The sequence below is a fragment of the Stegodyphus dumicola genome, chromosome 8 (assembly GCF_044657685.1).
Source record: "Stegodyphus dumicola isolate Sdum_Otavi_A_Nest chromosome 8, ASM4465768v1".
Taxonomy (NCBI): Eukaryota; Metazoa; Arthropoda; class Arachnida; order Araneae; family Eresidae; genus Stegodyphus; species Stegodyphus dumicola.
The window spans coordinates 92,254,206-92,276,923 of record NC_140775.1 but is presented as its reverse complement, the minus strand read 5'-3'; the positions used below and the strand labels follow the sequence as shown (position 1 = coordinate 92,276,923).

Here is a 22,718-nt window from a genome sequence, read left to right as displayed (position 1 = left end):
TATATAATGTGGCAACCCAAGTGTGATGAGCTGCACTCACTGTGTGTTCCCCCCTCCTTGTAAGGAATCATAATGGGACTGTGAATTTTGCTGGTTGATGAAAATGAAACCATAGCATTTCTTCAGAAATATAGTATTTTTTTAACAACAGAAAATGCAAAAATCTGCATTCTGTGAAGTTTTACTTAGTACAAGATTGAATTTTATGGATTGAAATTTGTGTGCCAATACCAAATTTCTGCTTTTAAGTGAAAAAAGATTGTTGTACATGGGAAAACAGCATGTGCAATCCCAAATCTATACATTTCCCTGGCGTTTAAGGGGGAAAAAAAAAAAAACTGTGTATATGAGAAAAACAAAAGAAAAAAAAAGGGTATTTTACTATGAATGTTTCCATTTTTAATTTTGTTTAATTGGTTGCTGTTTTATGTTATTCTTAGTGCAGCACCATTTTTGAAAATGACTGTTGTCTTTCACATCTTAGATTTGCAAAAAATTAGTCAACAATGATTGGAGACTTTTTGGGATGGCTGGACAGATAATCAGAAAGTGATTCTGTTATTTCTGGTTGATTGTTTTGTTTTCAGGTTTGTAAAACATAGTTCGATTATGAAAGATAGAAATTCAAACTTTCATGCCAAAACAAGCGTCTCATGTATCTTAAGATATTAATTTCACAGAAGTATGATGTTACGTCCTGTTTTCTTTCAGCTTTAAATATTAAATAGTTCAATATTCTACTATTAGGAAAAGCAGCCTAATATAATATTTGATTTACCTTACATGTTAACTTGTACTTTCCTACAGCATACAAATTTTGCAGATACTTTACAATGCTTGAAGTGATAAAGATTTTTATCATGATCTGTTTGGTTGATAATTCAATGACTTTTGATGTTATTCCTCCTTTTTATTAAATTAAATTTACATTTCAATTCTTTTAATTTTCTGTTTAGAACTTCATCAATGTTTTCTTAAGCTTATCAATTTACAATTTTTGTGATGCAGAACACAGGCCGACAATTAGGATTTGGTATTTTTACTTCTACTGATTAAGCCAATTTCATAATTTTTTCTTGCAACAATTTCATAAGAATTTTAGGTACATGTATTCATTAGGTTCTTATGTATATACATACTTGCCAACCTGCAACACCTCAAATATCAGGAGAATTTTCTCAATGACAAAAAGATTTTTTATATGATTCAAATATATAGAAAGAAAATATATTTTTTGATAATGAATTAACTTTAAATAGTAAACTAATTAACACCTGAAAGTTCAGCTACTATTTTGGAAATGCAAATCATACAAAAATACTTATATGTCAATAAATGTTTTTATCATTTGTATCTTTTAATAGAAAAATAACTTGTACATTTGACATGTAGGTCAGCTTTTGCTAATAAAAGTTTATCTAATGTGCCATAACTAATATTAGATCTAGATTTGGTCCTTGTTTTAGTAACAACACTGAAAATACTCTTGCACTCAGCATTACTATATGGAATAATCAGGATGGCGAACATTATTCCAGACAGTTCACTATACTTTAAAATTCCATCACAACCTTTCCGTTTTCCAGTTAAACTCCAGCAGGTGTCAATCCTAGTTAATTTTATAACTTTATCCAAGTTTTCTAATTGTGAATTGCAAAACTGTGACTGCTATATATAAGTTGCAACACCAATATCATCTTTCATAACTAAATGAAGTAAATCAGAAAATCTATTCAAAAAATATATATGAAAAAGGTGAATTTGCTAGAGCAAAATATATGGCTCTTTAGCGTGGAAAGGATTAGGATTGGATTGTGTTGGATTATTCAATTATGGCAAAGAACACAAGGACTATCTGCCTAAAGGGAAGGAAGCCTTCGTGGAGGACTTTCTAAGGCAAACTGGCTTTACACATTACACATGGGGAAAACCACGAAAACGCCCATACAGCCAGCCCGTTCACATGATTCGAACCTCGGACCTAACTACTAGTGTTCAGCATCTTTACCGCTCGGCCGCTGGTGGGCCCTTTAGCGTGGAAAACTTATGCAGTATGTAATCACGTGCTCGACAGAAGTAGCTTCTGATATGGAAAATGAAGCTTATTTTTATCTTCCTTGGAAAGTTCTTCAATTTAGTTGTAGCCTTTATTATCAAATCTACATCTTTTGTCTGATTTACTATTTTATCACAAATCACGCATTATATATAGAATTAGAAAATAAAACAAAGAATACTTTGATAAATGTCTTCAAACAGATTATTAAGCATTGACTGCAAAAAAACGTGAATTAATGGAATTCTGCACTTTAGAACTATGTTAAGAGTATCAGATGATGGCAAAGCAAAGAGCTTTGTTAGGTCCAAAGACAAAAACACAAATATTCGTTCTTCACACGACAAATTTACTATATCGAAAAATGCTTCTCTTGTTGAGCTTTTATTATTATCATTTTATTTTGAGAGAACTGTGTATAAGCTTTACCTTTATATTTTGTAGTATTATTTTGAGAATTGCGAATTAAATTGCTCACATGTGCAGAAACTATTTTTCCCACAGCTATTTTTAACAGTGGAACTGATAACTAATCTCCATTTACTTTACGTACTTTATAACTTTCAGAGCATTTTATCTTAACTCTAGAAGTATTTACATCTTCCTTAAAAAATGAAAGAAAAGGTTTCCACTGGTCAAGGATTCTAAACATTTTCTTTTTTTAAAGGTAGCCAGCATGTACACATATGTTACAAATTTTTTTATTTCAGTATTATGCAGCTGTTGGCATTGTTCTTTCTTTTTAGAACTCTTTTCAAAGTAATAATAAATATCAACGATGTGTTTATCCACACTTACTGGCAAATATGCTGCCCCTTTTGCAAATGCTAAATTTAAGAGGTAACAGGTACACCATATAATTTGAAAATCTGAATTTTCCTTTTTTAAGATGCCTACAACAGCAGTCTTAAAACCTACCATTACTGCTGCATTGTTGGCACTAAGTGCTAAGCAATCATCCAGAGGAATTGCATTTTCTTTTAGTTTTAATAATTAGCTGTGCTATATTAAAGCCTGCAGACTCTCCTTAAATGAAGCCAGAGAGTAAACTACACTCAATTTCTGAAGACTCTGAATTAAAATTGAAACAACTGGATACAGTTTCACATCGGTATTATTGCTTCCATCCGTAGAGAGGCAGAATGCAATGGTTTTAATGCAATCAATAAATGAAGATTTATTTTTCATACCCATTTCTTGAACAACTGCAGGCGTTTTTGCTTTTGTACTTGAACATTTCTTAGCAATTTCGCCTTCGAGAATCATATTTTTAAATAAAACAGCAAAAAGGTTTCAATGCATTCAGTGGCAAGTTCTGCCCCAATAAAAAGGCAGAGAAGAGGCATGCTATATTAATAACTTTTTGGTTCTTTGTTTCCACAGAGAGATTTAATTTTTAATTTTTTCAATATAGCTCATGCTGTCTTTGTGTATGTACATGTTTGAGAACATCAGCCCTTCTACCATGCAAAATCGAAAATCACAAATGACAAATGGCACACATAGCAAATGTATTTCACTTCCTTGATGAAATAATAGAAGAAAAGTCAAAGTACATGAGTATTTTACCTTTTTCACAGACATAATAACACAAAAGATCACAATTTCTTGAAAGCATGTGATACTCACAACACTTAGCAAGATGAACAAATTAACCTTGATCTTGCTTTCAGTGGAGTAGCGAGCATAACTGGCGCCCGGGGCAAAATACCTTTTGGCGCCCCCCCCCCATTTCCCAGAAAAAACACAGTGATATGATGAAAATCTTTGAGAGATACCATTTGGCGGCCCTCTGCGAGCGGTGCTCGGGGCATCATACACCCCCTTGCCCCCCCCCCCTCGGTACTCCACTGCTTCCTTTGTGCTCATTAATACATGCCAGATGATGCACAGTTGCATTTGAAGTTAGCTGTCGAACTGGAACACGACATTTTCAGACACATGTGCTCTCACTCACAAAGCAGAAGTGCATCATAGTGTCTCAATGAGAAAACAAAATTAGTTTCCTTTTATATGTGTAAATAACAAAGTACTAAGCCAAAATTGATAAACTGATTCTATAATTCACTCATAAAGTCTTTATTTTGGTTTTATGCAATCCTGATTTATTCTCAATTAGCCAGCATGGAAGTATCTGGCTATCTCCCCCCATACAAGTATGCATTTTGCATTAAATGAAAATATCTAATTATTAAGAAAAGTCTGCAATATCTCTATACTCAGTTAATTATTTTAACACAGTCATCACATACTGCTGCAAACGTGACTAAGGATTTACTATGTTAGATGCAAGAAATGGTATATTAAAAACAGACACTCAGCACAAAACAAATTCGTAAGTTCTTTAAAAAAATATCTATATATGAACATTCAACACAGATGCTAACATTTGCACATTTTCTAGATCAATAATAATAAAAAAAATGAATGATAAAAATTAAAAATATGAGGCATTTCATTTTAACTTCTTGTATTAATTTTGAAAGAAAGATGTAGAATTTTTCATCAATAATGCTTCAATCATGCAGTATGCGATCTACCAATTTTAGTTGGCTATTTTTTAGATGACGGTACTCAAACTGGTTGCTCTTCTTCACATCATTATATCATAGATTCAGATGTAAAATCTGTGTTTCTAAGAAATAAAAAGCCACTTAAAGTTGTAGATTGTATACTACATGATTATCCAATATTTTTTTTTTTCTTTTGCAATCAAATACTGAAGAAAAGAATAGAACACTTCACATACTTTAAAAAAAAACTTAATGAAACATAATTCAATTATTCCGTTAAAAATTATAAAGAAAATGTTGAAGTATACCTAAATTCACATAGCTCCTCATGATCAGTTTTTTCTGTATGCATTAACTGCTGTTTACACCCACTTTGTGAATATTTACAAGGAAAAAATACAGTTGTTGCAACTTTTTCCATTGCTAAATTCCTAATATTTCCTAAATAAAATGAAGGAAAAATTATTTTTAAGGTAAATACTAATTTTTTTTTTTATTATAAACAATATATAATAGTTTTTCAGATATAAGTTAGAGGAGTCCTGATTGTTGCTATTTGTCACAAAATATGTATTAAAATGAGGTTAAAATGTTTTTCATAATACTGCATGAACTTACTGTGGTGTTACAACTAAATTGTCCTAATTTAGGTTGTTTAATATATGCTATATAAAAAATAACTTTCCATCAAAGACTACTAAAAAATATAATGGAAGAATATTTTCTTCATGGATAAGTATTTTTCCTTTTTTTAGATGCAAAAGTAATTAGAACATATTCAATACTGTGTGTTTAATAATCTGCATCCAAACAGTGGCTTCCAGTTCCTATCTTTAGGTGCCTGCCAACCACAATATCATCACAAGATAAAAACTTTACTCAAATCCTAATGTAAAAAACAACCATAAAAAAGGATAGAATTATATATCACACACAGAGGCGTTGCATTTTTTGTGTTCTCCTACTCATTTCTTACACATATAAAGTTCAATCAAAGAAATCTTCTCTAAAAGCTCAACAAAGCAGTCTTTTTACACTAAAAAAATGAAGCAAAGAATAACACAGAAGTATTCTTTAATGTAGTGATCCACAACCTGTGGCCCACCAAGACCTTTTCAAACTTTTGTGGTGATTTGACACATTGGTTGTCTCTAGAAGGGGTTGCAAGCAAAAAAAATTTCACCACTCCCTCTTCATTATTCATTCTACTCTGTCCCCTCAAAGTGAGATTTCGCACTGAGCCAAGTTCCAAGCATCAAACAAAGCACATATCCGCTGCCTGAACGCGAAAATTGCTCCTAGCCTGTAGGACCAACACCTGTAGAAGATTGAGAAAGAGTCTGTGTATGACATAGCACAAATGTGTTGTCACACATGTGCTAATCAAGTGGAAGGGGAAAATATTTGCTTGGATCCGAAGCGGTGCTTTCATTTGCTTGGCATCATTTGCACTTTAGGCTTCGTGATATATTGTTTTATCATGTGTGTGTTTATTTTTCTCTTCAAGACTATTAAGAAAATTCATACTTTGAATATTTCACCTTTTTGTTTAAATATTATTTTGAAAAAGAAACTAATGTAGAATTTTTTCAATTTTTGTTCCCTGTGGTTTTCATAGTTGCTATGATGAATGGATGCAAATGAAAAGAAAGTTAGCAGATGATAACAAGAAATTTTTAAATTTTTGTAGAGCTAAAACCCATCCCTTCACTTCCTGTTTTAGCCATCATGACTTCACCCCCTTTTCTTCGGTTTTAAGTTTACAAAACTTGCTCTTTCCCTTTTGCCGCTTAGCCTTCCCTCTCAGCCACTTTTAGTCGATAGGCTTTGCTTCATTTCGCCTGCTCCCCTTCTTACACCAGTTTTGCTTCTTCCCTTTTTAGCCAAAAGGCCCCCCTCCTCTATTAGCCATTTGGCTTTTTTTTAGCCCCTTTTGCTCAGCTGACATGCTTTGCCTTGTTTTAGCCTATTGGCTTTTGCCCACTTTGATAGTTAGCACCTGTCTCCTCCTGCCTAGTCCGAAGTGAGATAACAGAGTGTCTAGAAGCGTGGATTACTTACTGTCAGCAATTGCTACAATTGCTACCCACTTACTGTCAGCAATTGCTACAAAACATAGCAGTTGCTTTCAGTAGCAGGAGCAGTTATAAGAGTTTGTTGTTAGCATTTTTAGTTGATGTAACAGCCCATCTGAATGACTTAAACAAAAAATTGATGAGGAAAAAAACCAATTCACTAATCACCTGGCCCCTACAGTATCTGCTTTCAAACTAAAACTCCAGTTGTTCTCAAAACAGTTTGGCTGTCGACATTTTGTCGATTTTCCTTACCTGAAGGAACTCTAAAAAAATTTTCCTGATAAACAACTGGATTATTCAGATCAAATAAAGAGGCTGCTTATTTCTTTTGAAAAGTGATTTGCAGACTTGTTAGTTGCGTATGGTTAAATTTAAACTGTTCGGGGATCCATTTTCTGTTGTAGTCGAAGAAGCTTCAGAATATGTTCAAATAAAAGTTGTCTATTTACAAAGTTCTGACTTACGCAAATCCAGATTCCGTGATTTAGATATTCAGGACTTTTATAGAACTCTACCTGCTGATTTTTTGCGCTTAAAAAGTAAAGCAAGCAGATGTGCTAACATGTTTAGTAGTACTTATATATGTGAACAAATATTTTCTCTTATGAATCTAAAGAAATCAAAGTGAAGAAATGAACTGACCAATCTACACTTGCAATCTGTCTTAAGAATATCAACAACTAACTTTCAACTTCAACCAAATATATCAAAAATTGTTGATAAAATTCAGTCTCAACCATCACACTAATGCATTTAACTATGGCTAACTTGTACACATTTTTATTAAAATATTTGTAAACAAGTATTAAATTATCATGCACAAGCATAAACTGTAGTTTTATTCAAGCTGGACTGGGTGTTTTGGTCCCAGTAGCACAGGGAAAAAGGAAAACCCATCACTCTTTGCTTACATAACATACATAATGGTCTCCAAATGAATTTAAATTTGATACGGTACATCATGTCTGAATTGCAAATTAAGTGACTTATTGCATTGAACCCCCCCCCCATTGCCCTTGAAAAATTTTTCCACACACTATTGGCTCTTGGCAACCAAGTCATTTCTGTTAGTGGCACTTCTGCTAAAAAGGTTGTTCATCCCTACTTTAAAGTAAGTTATATTCTTATATCACATATAAAAAGGTACATTCAAACAGGGCCATAGTGAACGAAGCGATGCTGATGACGTCAGAATCTTTATTGCATGAATTTAAAAAAAAAAAAAAAAAAAAAAGTGAAATAATCTCAGCTATAATCTAGAATGGCAAATGATATCTATATACAGATAACATTTGATTTGGAAAAATGCATACACTTTTTCCAGCAGTTTGATTAATCTACTGATGTTACTGACTCGCTGCAACTTTTCATGAAAACAAGAATAGTGTTTTCTGACTTCTCCATAAAAGAAGCATTGTTGATTTACTTTGGCAAAACACATATTAAGCAAGACACAATAACATGCCGAATAAATACTAATTCAGAAGTCAAACAACAAAAATCAGCGTTATATTTACAAAATTTTCACAGGACTAGTTTCGATGGTTTTACCGAACCACCATCCTCAGCTGCAAAACCGCAAATGAACAAGATAGGAAATAATGATTAGATAATATAAGAAAGCCTGGACAAGAATAAGCAAGTGACGCCATCTGGTGAAACCAGAATTAAAAGATAATTTCTTTAAAGGCCAAAGGCAAAGTTGGATTGGAATTAGGATCGTTAACTAGAACAGAAAGACTTTTATGAATGTGAAATGCCTCTAGAAAATCCAGTTCTCCAATGAAAGATGTTTTTTGAATAATTTTGGCAGCAGAAAAATTGAAAGTGTGATTTTCGGACCAACAATGTTGTGCAACAGAAGACTTCTGTGTTTCCTTTTTTCTAACATATGCCTCATGTTCCTTGACGCGAAATTTTAAGGCTCTCTTAGTTTGGCCAATGTAAATTAAACTACACTGGCAAGGAATCCTATAAATACCCCAGGAATTCATATCCGGAATGGGGTCCTTGAGTATGGAACTCGGAATTTTATTGATGGGAGAATAAACAACCCGAAAGTTAAATTTCTGCAAAATATGTGCAACTTTATAGCTAATTGATGGAAAGAAGGGCATGACAACAGAATTTTTATAATCTCCTAAAACAAGAGTGAGCCTTTTAGTGTGTTGAGATGAGAATTTTTTAACTGCTTGATTAATAATGTTGGGTGAAAAGCCCCTGTCAATAGCTATTGCTGTTAAATTGTAAGCTTGCCTTACTTTGGTCCATCATAAGGAATACACGTCAAGAATTGTCCAAAATTGAACATGAACTCTTTAAGCTTCATCGCTAAATCATAAACTCGCTAAATCATATCCAAAATTCACTGCTCTTGAACAAAAGTCTTGGTCTAGAATGGAGAATGCAGTTAACCGTCATAAAAACACCCTTGCAGTTAAATTCGAAAAACTCCTTTTACAGTCTTCCAGTTCAAGTAGTTCAAAAAATCTTCCTATTGTAAACATCAAGCCAATAGTTAATATTTCTAACGTTAGTCTTTCAGTATAACAAGAGAGAATTCTAAAATATAATTTTTAACTTCTCACAAACCTGTAAACCCTCGATTTCAAAGATTTTGGCTCCTATCGAAAAAGCTTTCAAGTTCAGTAAAGTTTCAGATTCACAGAAAGAAATGATTAGGCATCTTATCGCTCATAATGTGAAATTCAATAATAAACCTTTGAAACCAAATCTAACTGCAAGAGAAAGAGCTACAATGCGCGAAATTCATTCTAACCCGGATATTATCATTTCAAAGGCCGACAAAGGTGGCCAGATAGTCGTCATGGATAAGAACACTTACATCGATGGTGTCACTAAACTCTTAAACGAAGGACCATATAATCCGATCCCTAAAGATCCTTCACCTTCGGACTTGTCAAAAATAAAAACTGCGATCAAATCTTCGCAAATCATTTCAAGCAACTTAAAACATTCATTTATCCCATCTGTTGCGAATTGTACCAGATCATATGCTCTTCCCAAAATTCATAAAAGTGGTATTCCTTTCCGCCCTATTGTATCAAATTTAGGATCTGCCTCGTATCCATTAGCTAAATATTTAGTTTCTAGATTTTCAACTCTATTAGACAATAACATTTACACCATAAAAAATTCAATAGAGTTTGTAAAAAAGGTTAAAAACATTTCTCCTAGTAATTTACTCATGGTTTCTTTTGATGTAAAATCATTATTCACCAATGTCCCAGTGGAGCAAGATGTCTAGAAACCAGACTTCGCGAATTTCATTTCTCTTGTATCGAAATTAATGAGCTAATTTCTCTCACTCAACTCTGTTTGAAACAAACACATTTTGTTTTCCAAAATAAATATTACAAGCAAACTGAGGGATTAGCCATGGGAAGCCCCCTCAGTCCCATCCTGGCTGATATCTACATGCATTATTATGAATCAAAATTGTTTGAAACTTTAAACTTCCCAGCATGGTTCCGCTACATAGACGATACTTTTACCCTGTTTGAAGGTAATAAAGATGATTTAAATAAAGTTCTTTCCATTAATTAGCTAAAACTATATTACTGAAGACAACATACCAATAAGAAAACTCATTGCAATCACAAACTGATGACACATTGGCTATGGATTGGGAATGACAGTGGCTTTATTAGCTCTATAAGCAGAATAGCACATTTTCCAAATTTACTTCATACCATGTCATTCATCAAGAAAATCTGTCTGCTAAAAAACTGAATCTCAGAAGTAAGGTGGCTGAGTTAAAGATCGAAGTGGTTTGATCAAGCTTTCCTCACGTCCAAAGACAATTATGATCAAACTTGGACAATGTGAAATGGGTTGTTGACTTTGCATTTTGAATTGATATCACTGCAAAACCTAAACACCATGCAACAAAGGAGAAGGGGGGAAAACAGATATCAGAAATAATGAGTTTAATATCTGGTTTTCTAGCTAAAATCGATTTGTGAAAGAACAACTTTTGGAGAAAGACTATCAACATTTTCCATCAGTTACCTTCATTCTAGCCCAGAATTTATTCTGGAGTAGAATCCATTTAAGAATCTTTAAAACTTTCTGTTACTTAGCTCAAAATTTAGAAGATTTCAAGACATGTTTTTTTATGCAGCCCATCTTATAGTTTACAAAAAAACTTTCTTGGAATTAGGCATTAAAGAAGCAACTTTGTCAATGAAAAAATTCTATTTTATTAACAAATTGAAAGCTCTGATATAATACTCAGAAGCACAGACTATAAAACTGATGAAGTTTTTAAACTAATGGATCCTACTACGTACAAAACATATTTAGGTGTGCACTAACAGAGAAAGCATTTTTGAACTAACATACCTCTGTGACATGGTTCTTCACAATTAAAAATAGTAAAATGCAAGTGCATATATATATGTTGACTTCACAGCATGTGAAAAAAAAACGGTGCCAATATGCTGTTATCAGAATAACGTCAAATTTTAATAAGTTATCAGAGGATATTAAAAATCAAATATTTTCATTAATAGCAAGTTAGATAGCACATTACATTTGCGTTCTACCAATAGATGTTTTTCAGTTTTTTTGTAGGTTCGTATTACTTTTCTTTATTATCTGGAAAAACAAAATCATCCAGCAGAATCGCACATTTTCATGAAATTGATATTTTTGCAAACATAAAATACAGGATGCCTGCAAGACATGGCAGAAACTTAAAAGTAGCCCTTAAGGCAACACCGGCTGGACAACACAGAGCTACATACATGTTAAAAAAATTCAGATTTTATTTCACTGGCATTTAACAAAATAAACAACACAGAATTCAAAACTTAAAATATTAGTTGAAATTTAAAATTAAAAAATAACTCTTTGAAATAAAAACATTTGTAATATGGTTAGGCCAATACTTTATGTTTTTCCTGATGTCTTATTTCTGTCATTGTAAAGGGCAGTTCAGCCTACCACAGTGTTGTCTGATAGTTACAATGATCGCTTTGTATCAGAAGCTCTACAATGCAGTTTTTAACAACACTTTCTGTTAAAGTATGCCATCCAAAAATAAAACATTTGCATGTGCTAAGATTATAAATATTCATAATTTGTCACCAAATTTTTATAACAGGGTTCGCACACATTTCTGCACATGAGAATTAGGTACTTTTAAGAACTTTAAGGACCGACAACGAAAAAAATTATGGACCTAAGCAAACAAGAACTGAATAAACTAACACAATTACCTACATCCAAAACTTCACTTTTGTAATTTTTAAGAGTAAAGTAAATCTGTAACTAGGATGTATTATTATTAAAGGCAATCTAATAATTAACTTAATTACAAGTTAAGAATAAAATTAATTTCATAATTTTTTTCAAGTAATTAGCATTACAATATAAAAATTTTTGAAACATTTATATTTTACAATAGTTACAATAGTTCTAATTTTTAAGAAGAAAAGTGGGTTTTACTTCCTTGTACGAAGTAAAAAGGAAGTATTGTAATCGCAAAAAGTTTCAGGCATCATATTTCAACGCAAATATCCATTTTCACCACTATCGAATGCAATTTAACGATGTTTTTGTGCGACATCTGTACATAAGGACAGGATAAAGGACTCTTTTCCCCAAAAAAATTGAATCCATGTTTCTTAGCCGCATCAATCTGCTTCATTCCCTCATCAATATTATTGATAACGTTCAGTTTATCTTGAAAAGATAGTTGCTTTTGCCCTGCCATCTTAGGGAACAATATCGCGTGAAAGAAAGAAAAGTTTAAACCAAATGTTTCGCGTAGAACTCAAAATCGTTAAAGACTATAAAACAACATTTTAACTCACTTTTCAGTACGTCACTTAACAACACCCCGCCTCCATCTCCCCCTGTTCCTCTAACAAAGGGCACTTGTTCTGTGACAAGGTGACCAGACAGGTCTAGATGTCCTTAAACCTTATCAGAATTCCAAAGCTTACTGGGAAATGAGACTAGGCATACATTTACACTTCACCCCCCTCACCCAATTCAATTCCCAAAAGGGTGGTCTTCGTCTGTTTTGAAATCTGAACAATAGCTATTTATTCAGGGATAAGTTGAATATCCACAATGAGTCTTAATAGGAACAAATAACAAAAAACGAAAAAGAAAAAAAAAAAAAAAAAAAAGCAGTTGAAAATCAAAATATTATTATAAAGGGAGAAAATAATACTGAAATTTAGATTGAAAAAATCGTTTTACAGAAGGTTTATTGTTCTATAGAATATAGCAATATTGAGGGGAGATTAACATTAGTTTATATGCAAAATCACCGGGACCACAAAACATTATTGTAGTAGAGGGAGTTATTGTTGTATCGGGTATCGTTGTAGCAAGAGTTTACTGTATAAATATATTTATATATATATCCACTCTGTTACCCGGCTCAGTGATTTCAGTTTCTTTACTCTTATATGTTTGTAAATTGAGCATTTTTTTTGCTTTAAAAATGATTGAATTATGTTGGTTTTATCCTATGGTTAAGGTTTTTATGCCTTTAGGAAATCTGCTAGCAATATTTGTAGAATTATCAACAATTTAAAAGCTGTTTAAGTGCCGTTAAGCCTAATTTTTAAATAACATGGCGGACATGCTTGTTTACATTTGAAACAGCAGAATAGTAAATTTGTTGCCAGTCTAGAGAGACTAAGCTTCGAAACAACAAAGATAACGCCTTCATTTATTATTGCGAATTAAATCATGCTTAATCCTTTCTGGAATTTTTTCGAGGAAATAAGTGTTTAAGATTTACTTCGTAATTTTTAATATATTTTTAGTTTTTATGTATTTTTGCCTTGTCGCGAAGTGAGAACTGAATTAATTGAATGAGAAATACCGAATCGTCTGCGAAAGGTTTATTCGCTATCGATGAAGTAGATTTAATTAAATCCAATAAGTTTAAATGAAATGCAAGAAAATATGCGTATAATTTAATATTCCGTACAAGGAAGAAATGAGGTGGGCACATCAGATTTTTATATTTTTGTTTAAAACTAATATCAATTCTAAAGAGAATTTTTTGTGGTGTTTGTGCATACATACGTATCTCGCACAACTCAAATACGAGTAGCCTCAGAACATTGAAATTTTGTATATCGGACTGCTATAATATGTAGATGTGCACCTTGTATTTCGGTTGCAATCGGTCGCACCAAAAGTATAAAAATATATGTATATATATATCCACTCTGTTACTCAGCTCAGTTATCTCAGTTTTCTTATTCTTTTATGTTTGTGAATTGTGCATCTTTTCTTTAAAAATGATTGAATTATGTTGTTCTTTTCTTCCGGTTAAGGTTTTTATGCCTTTAGTAAATCTGTATGCAACATTTTTAGAATTATCAACAATTTAAAAGTTGTTTAAGTGACACTAAGCCTAATAATTTTTTCCATGGCAGACAATGCTTGTTTACATTTGAAACAGCAGAATCGTAGATTTGTTGCCAAACTAGAGAAAGTAAGCTTCACAATAACAAAGATAATGCCTTCTTTTATTATTGCGAATTAAATCGTGCTTAATCCATTCTGGAAGTTATTCGATAAAATAAGTGTTTATGATTTACTTCATACTTTTCAATACAGACATCTTGAGTTTTAACGTATTTTTGCCTTGTCGCGAAGTGAGAACTGAATTAATTGAATGTGAAATACTGAATCATCAGTGAAAAACTTTCTTTTTTGTTGTTGTTGTTGTTCTTTGCTTAATTTCTTTCATACATTGTTTTAGATTTATTATAGTATTTGAATAGAACACGTGGCAATGATTAGATAATTCTTAAGATGATATAAATTTTGTGCATTCCAAGTTAAAAAATGAATGAAATGTAACGCTCTTAAGTGAACCTAGAGCCAGAGTGTCGCTATAGTAAAGAAATATAGTGAATTTTAAAGAGTGTATTTATTCTATTATCCTTTATGCACCAGCGGTGAAGTAGATTTAATCCAATAAAATAAGTTTAAATGAAATGCAAGAAAAAATGGGTATAATTTAATATTTTGTAAAAGGAAGTCATGTGGTGCACACATCAGATTTTTTAGTGAAATTTTACTAACAGCTTTATATTGATTATCATTTTTATACCTCATTTCGTGAAATTTTACTAACAGCTTTATATTGATTATTTGTCACATACTCACTCAGTTCAGAAGTTTATGAAAATTTTATGTCCAGTGGCATATCCACCACAAGGATGATGGAAAGACATTACCTCACCATAACATGTCGAGATAACCTTTAAGGGTGAGCATGTAGTCAGACATTATTAAATTACTTAATTAGATACCTCTAGTCATAACTGGTTAGTAACATGGTTTTAATTACAATTTTTTTATTTCCAAAATATTATTCATTAAAAAAGCACTAAAAACATTTTAAAGCACTTATAATTTAAGATACTGATTCTAAAATTATTCAACTATTATACAAAACATTCATGCTTTGAAGCAACAACAAACAACACAATAGACTAGAAGAGAAACACGCTAATGTGACAATCAAAATCGTAAAAAACAACCTTATATTTAGCGTAGGTATAATGAAACACTCAATCGATTTCGAGGGCAGCTAAAGGTCCCTCCTCATCAGGAGAAAGAAATACATAGAAAGAAGAAAATAGGAATCACAGAAACACGTGGTGCTTATCAGCACTGCACGTGGTTATAACCAGATTTTTAATCAGAGTTGCACTGGCCGCCTACTTTTACTGAGCCAGGCTGTCTGATCAAGCATAAAGAAATATTAGCGAAGTTAAAATAGGGAGCGAGGGGCAAATGCACATTACGCTCAAAATCTGAACTTCAAATAATGGAAAGCAACCACTGAACGGATTTTTATACCCTCTGGTAGTACCAAGTGCGAGGAGGTAACGCCATCTATCGGCAAAAATAATTGAATTAAGACAGTAGAATTTTAAAGGCATTAGGAAGGACTGGATTGGACTTCAAATCATTAACTAAACTTTCTAAATCTTTGTGAATGTGAAAAGCCTCAAGAAAATCCAATTCGCCTATGGAAGAAGCCTTTTGGATGATTTTTGCAGACCCAAAATCAAAATTATGGTTAAAAGTCCAGCTATGATACGCTATTGAAGACTTGTTAATTTCCCCTTTTTTGACATAAGATTCATGTTCCTTGATACGAAACTTCAACGCTCTTTTTGTTTGGCCAATATATCTTAAACCACACTGACATGATATACTATAAATTCCCCAAGAATTCAAGACAGAAACACAATCTTTTAGAATCGAAGGGTGAATTTTATTAATAGGGGAGAAACCGACTTGAAAATTGAATTTCTGGAGAATCCATGCAATTTTATAGCTAACAGAAGGATAAAATGGAAGCACGACAAGGTCATTGATATTATTTCTAACAGTGGAATGTCTTCTTTGATGGGAATCTGAAAATTTTTTGATGGCTTTATCAATAATCACGGGAGAAAATCCACGGTCAATCGCAACTGCTCTCAAATAATTAAGTTCATTGGTAAGCAAAGATTCAGAGGAACAAACTTTTAGCGCGCGGAAAACATAATAGTAAAAAGAAGCCATTTTTTGCTTAACAGGGTGGCATGACTTGGCATGGGGTCTAGGACCGATACCATTTGTCAACGGCATAAAAATGTGCTCCTTTCTAAATTCCAAAAACTCGCACACCAGTCGGATAGTCCCAATTATCTAGCTGATCTTCCCACTGTAAACGTTAACTCCATCGTTAATATCTCCAATAGGAATCTTTCGGAGGATCAGTTAAAAGTATTAAAATATAATTTTAACTTTTCAAAGACATCTAAACCTTCAATTCCTCAAATCATTGCCCCTATAGAGAAAGCCTTTAAATTCTCGAAAATTTCGGAAACGCAGAAGGATACAATCCGCCACCTAATTACTCATAACGTTAATTTTAACAATAAATCTTTGGGTTCTAATCTTAGCAAAAAGGAAAATGAGATCTTACGTGAAATTCATTCTGATACTAATATCATTATCTCTAAAGCTGATAAGGGCGGACAGATCGTTGTTATGGACAAACACACATATATTACTGGAGTCTCTAAATTGATAAATGAAGGCCCATACTGCTCGATCCCTAAAGATCCTTCAACTTCGGACCTCATGAAAGTAAAGAGTGCTATTAAATCTTCCCACATTCTGCCAACTCAGTTGAAGAAATCACTTATTCCACCTATTACTAATTGCGCTAGACTTTATGCTCTTCCAAAAGTCCACAAAACCGGTATTCCTTTTCGACCAATTGTTTCCAACATAGGTACTGCTTCATATCCTTTGGCCAAATATTTAGTTTCCAGATTTTCTCCTCTACTTGATAACAATATTCACACTGTAAAAAATTCTGTTGAAGTCATTGATAAACTTAAAAATATTTCCCCACTTCGTTCCATTATGGTTTCATTTGATGTCAAATCACTGTTTACTAATGTTCCGGTCGAAGGAGCACTAAATTGTCTTGAAACTAGGCTTCGGGAATTTCACTTCACACATACTGAAATTAAGGAGTTGGTTTCGCTTACTAAAGTTTCTCTAAGTCAAACCCACTTTGTTTTCCAAAATGCATATTTTCGTCAAGTTGAAGGATTGGCTATGGGTAATCCTCTCAGTCCGGTACTTGCTGACATTTATATGCACTATTTTGAGATGAAATTATTTGATAAATTATCTTTTCGTCTTTGGATTCGGTATGTTGACGACACTTTCGCACTTTTTGACGGTTATAAAGAGGATTTATCCGAGATTCTATCTATTATGAATTCAATTGATCCAGCCATCCAATTCACTCTTGAAATTGAATCCAACAATTCCCTCCCCTTCCTCGATATTCTTATAATCCGCAATGAAACCGATTTTAGCACCACTGTGTACCGTAAACCCTTTGCAGTTTGTTTACCACCCCATGCCAAGTCATGCCACCCTGTTAAGCAAAAAATGGCTTCTTTTTACTATTATGTTTTCCGCGCACTAAAAGTTTGTTCCTCTGAATCTTTGCTTACCAATGAACTTAATTATTTGAGAGCAGTTGCGATTGACTGTGGATTTTCTCCCGTGATTATTGATAAAGCCGTCAAAAAAAATTTTCAGATTCCCATCAAAGAAGACATTCCACTGTTAGAAATAATATCAATGACCTTGTCGTGCTTCCATTTTATCCTTCTGTTAGCTATAAAATTGCATGGATTCTCCAGAAATTCAATTTTCAAGTCAGTTTCTCCCCTATTAATAAAATTCACCCTTCGATTCTAAAAGATTGCGTTTCTGTCTTGAGTTCTTGGGGAATTTATAGTATATCATGTCAGTGTGGTTTAAGATATATTGGCCAAACAAAAAGAGCGTTAAAGTTTCGTATCAAGGAACATGAATCTTATGTCAAAAAAGGGGAAATTAACAAGTCTTCAATAGCGTATCATAGCTGGACTTTTAACCATAATTTTGATTTTGGGTCTGCAAAAATCATCCAAAAGGCTTCTTCTATAGGCGAATTGGATTTTCTTGAGGCTTTTCACATTCACAAAGATTTAGAAAGTTTAGTTAATGATTTGAAGTCCAATCCAGTCCTTCCTAATGCCTTTAAAATTCTACTGTCTTAATTCAATTATTTTTGCCGATAGATGGCGTTACCTCCTCGCACTTGGTACTACCAGAGGGTATAAAAATCCGTTCAGTGGTTGCTTTCCATTATTTGAAGTTCAGATTTTGAGCGTAATGTGCATTTGCCCCTCGCTCCCCATTTTAACTTCGCTAATATTTCTTTACGCTTGATCAGACAGCCTGGCTCAGTAAAAGTAGGCGGCCAGTGCAACTCTGATTAAAAATCTAGTTATAACCACGTGCAGTGCTGATAAGCACCACGTGTTTCTGTGATTCCTATTTTCTTCTTTCTATGTATTTCTTTCTCCTGATGAGGAGGGACCTTTAGCTGCCCTCGAAATCGATTGAGTGTTTCATTATACCTACGCTAAATATAAGGTTGTTTTTTACGATTTTGAAACAACACAATATTTATGCAGCTTTTTAATTTGATAATTTTCCATGTATTTTAGATAATTTACATTAGTGCTTTCTCTTTAGCACCTTTTTTAAGTTAATTTGTTTCAATAAATAAATCTATGTTCCTACTAGTTCCTGCTTCATTTCGTAATTTGTTAATGTTTCAACAATTTATCTTCGAAAAATAATTCTGTCTCTCTCTTAATAAAATCAACTTCTTCAACGAGTTTCCTCTTCATTTTAGAATTTTCAGATTTGATGAAAGATTTCTGTTATTTGAAAGAACTGATTGTACTTGGAACATACAGAAGAAACTTCCAATTTTATTTTTCTAATAAAATGAATATTGAGAATAAATCTGTAAAGATATAGGATCAGGCTGGCACCAGAGCTAGTGTTGCCAAATTTTTAGAATTTAGTGATGCACTGAGCAGCAAAATTTATGACAATTTTTTTTAATTTAGAGCAGGTACTCGGCCACATACGATGAATCTTTTAATAAACTTTTAGGGGAGGAGAAACCTTTTAAAGGTGGAAAAAATTCACTGATCATGGGTAAAATGTGTCCAAAAGATACTGCCAGTAATTTTATAACTTAATCACATTCAATAACAATTACATGCAATAAAAATACAAGCTGCATGACACTGGATTTTATCACTTTTTTTTTTTTTTTTAATTATTAGCCTTTCTTACAAATGGTAATCTTAAACTGCATCTAAACTAATATTTTCTAAAAGTTATTTTTCAGAAATTTTTGCAATTACTTTCCTTTCTTTGATTACTTCAATGTTTGTGATTAGTAGAAAGACTTCTGGGATCAAAAGGAGAAAATTCAAATAATTTTTGTTTTCACTGTTCTTCTAAAAATTCTCCAAAGGATAAGAAATTCATTACAAATTTCCTACAAAACACATGCACCTGTTAATGCCATGAAGACACTTTTCATTTTGCCACATTTTTCTGGAAATTTTAGATCTACAAATATTGCCTTGAAATCCTCCTAAACTTTCCAAGATACAAGGTCTAAAGTCTGAAAGAAAAATTATTCCAATCAACTCTGTAAAAGCGAAAAGCCAGAAGAATTTTAGAGGCGAAGCTTCAGAAAATGTAAAATGAATTTTCAAGAGAAAATTGATGCACATTTAAATATTCTGAAACAAAAAATATAAAAGAAAAATGAAATTAATTAATAAAAATGAATTTTCCCCAGAAACGTTTTGGAAACCATGCTTCATCATTTATTATCTTGTTTATTTTTCAGAATCAAAATATTCTTAAGTCACCATAATAGAAAGTAGTGCCACTTTAAAAGAGGGCAGGAGAAAGTAAAAATGTTTTATTTCAATGTTATTTCTGACATATAATTTTAATTTATTATCATTATGTTTATGATAGCTATCAATGTATTATATGTTTGTAAAAATAATCATAAAAAATTTGCAAATCTCCAAATAAAAAATTATGTACATAAAGTGACTTTGAAACAGCCAAAATGTTGGTGACTCACCAAATTATGCACTATACAACAAAAGAACTCATATCCCAAAATGGGAAATTTTTTTTTTATGTAGTATTTTATGAACTCTTTATTCGAAAAAAAATTTATTTCAAACTATTTCTGTTTCAGTCGAGGCAGGGCTTCGTGCCTAAAACTCAAATATCCACCATTTAAGGTAAGAAAGAATTCAAATGTTAACCAATCAAATATGTATTTGTCAATGCATCATAAAAAAATATTCCTCTAAAATGTTAATTCACACTCAAAATGGCAGTTGTAAAAGAACAGACAAATGAGTAAAATTAAGAGCCTTTTGCTGATTTTGGCCGAAATTAAGGTCTTTTAAGGACCAAAAATTGTTTCCAAAAAACGTAAAAGACTTTTAAGTATTTTTAAGGACTGTACAAACTTTGCATAAATGTGGCTAATACCACTTAATAATCTGCACAGGCATCAACTACTTCAACATGGCAAACATGGAACATTAATATGCAAAATGACTAATCTTAAACTGAACTGAAAAAATTTTTAGATAGCTGTGATGAATTTAGAATAAAAGTTAGACACAAAATAATGCCAACATGTTTACCTATAATAGCTATACTTTTGAACTCCCACCTCATTCACTGAAGAACACCGCAGAGTTACATATTTAACAAAATATTTATTTACAAAACAAAAGTTTATAGTCATTCACTTAAATTTCTTCCCATAGTTTAACCTTTTGCTACATTTCTGGTATGAACTCACTACCAACATCACGCTGTTTTCAGTGACATCATGATACAAGCGCTCTAAAAGCTCAGAAAATTTCTCTTATATAAAAGTACTTTCTTCTCAATGTTTTTCAATTTTAAAGGTTGAAATTCCATATAAACTAGCATTGAAACAATAGTACAATGGACAACACCTGTCATCTCCTAGGGACTGGAAAACTATTCTGAAAATATAGCCCTCAAAATTAATCTGAAGTGGTATATGATGCCTAGACTGTGATACTTGAGTAATTTTTCAATAAAACTCCGCTAAAGCAAAGTACTATAAAAATTTTCTGAACCATCATTATGTTCTGCAGAAGCACTATTACCAATAACTCCACTCACTGTCTGGCTTTACAATACTTCATTTTAAGATGATACCCCTATAAAGAATTTATTCCTACAGCATTAGAATATATCAGAACATTAATCAGATTTCATGAACTCCATGCAATTTTGACTTCTTTTTTAAACCAAGAGAAAAATCAGAATAAAGCATTTTTACCAAAAAGAAGAAAACATTCAAATTTAGGTACTTGAACGATGATATACGAGTCTGCTGATAATATCAATGCATTCTAGAAGTTTGACAACAGACTACAAGGGAGAAGATTACGCAGAAAGGATGTAAATTTATTATGTTCCAAGAATGAAGTTCTTTTTATATATAAACCTGTTGATTTTATTTGATAGCTATGCAATTCAATACTCCCTCTGTTAGTTATCATCTGTAGTGTATCGAGTAATTGAACTCCAAACTGGAGCTCACTAAGTATTGCTAAGCGCAAGATGCAACTGTGAACGAAAAATGAGACTGTGAAAGCCGGTCATGGAGTTGTAAGCTTTTATGTATAGTGGTGATGTGCTTTGCATATAAAGTGTCATGTAAATTAAATACAGTGTCTTGTGCAATGAATGCACAAGAAAAACACAACATTGGCGGCGATAGCTGTGGAAAGAAAAGTAATAAAAAGAACAACCTACACAAATTGCTGATGAAGTTTCAGTTTTGGATTAGGAGATTTCCCAAAGACAGCTCATGGTAATGCTTTTATAATATTTTTTTCAGAAGAATTAAGCATGGAGCAGCTTGTAACTGAGCTTATAAAGCAAAATAAGGCTTTGATAGAAAATCTTACTTCAGTTATTATTCCACAAATGGATAATTCGGAACTTCCCATTCAGTTCAAAAAATATAATGAACATGAAAAGCAATTTGATATATTTTTGGAAAGATTCAAAAGTTATTTAGATATACAAAATGTTTCACGTGGAAAACTTGGGAAAGTAATGATTTTTAGTTTGTTTGGAAAGTGTGTTTCTAGTATATTGTGTAATGAATACACAATAAAGACAAAATATCATCAAACTTAAATGATATGCTTAAGAAAGTCGAGTATTATGACTTACTATTTAAAAACAAAAGATTTTCATTTCCAAGATATATTCAGTTATATCTGCCAATCACTCACTATATGTAAAGAGAATTTTTTATTTTTTTTTCTTGAAAAAATTGGGTTCTTTCTGATTATTTGTAAGTGCATTCCCTTGAAAAATATTCACTAGGCAATGCAAAACAGGCATGATGGTTTTTAAACTGTTTTATGAGGCAATTCAAGTTTGCAGACAAAAGCTGTTTTCTGCCTTCAAATTCAACAGTAATTTTTCTGATTAGTGTTTCTTTTTCTTGCATTTGAGTCTCTTCTTCCCTCCCCCATCCTTGTGAGAAAGAGTAACAGCACTATGGACTTAGCCGGCTGATGAGAAAGTAAGCAATGC

At 32.4% G+C, this 22,718-nt stretch overlaps 1 protein-coding gene across 1 annotated transcript in view; it reads right to left on the bottom strand.

The window, feature by feature from the left end:
• The window catches only part of sina (E3 ubiquitin-protein ligase sina), a 69,594-nt gene that overhangs the window by 28,610 nt on the left and 18,266 nt on the right, over positions 1-22,718 (bottom strand). Inside the window, exon 4 of the mRNA XM_035364601.2 lies at positions 4,878-5,010. Within this exon, the coding sequence (XP_035220492.1) occupies positions 4,878-5,010 (133 nt within the window). The remainder of the gene's footprint in view (positions 1-4,877; positions 5,011-22,718) is intronic.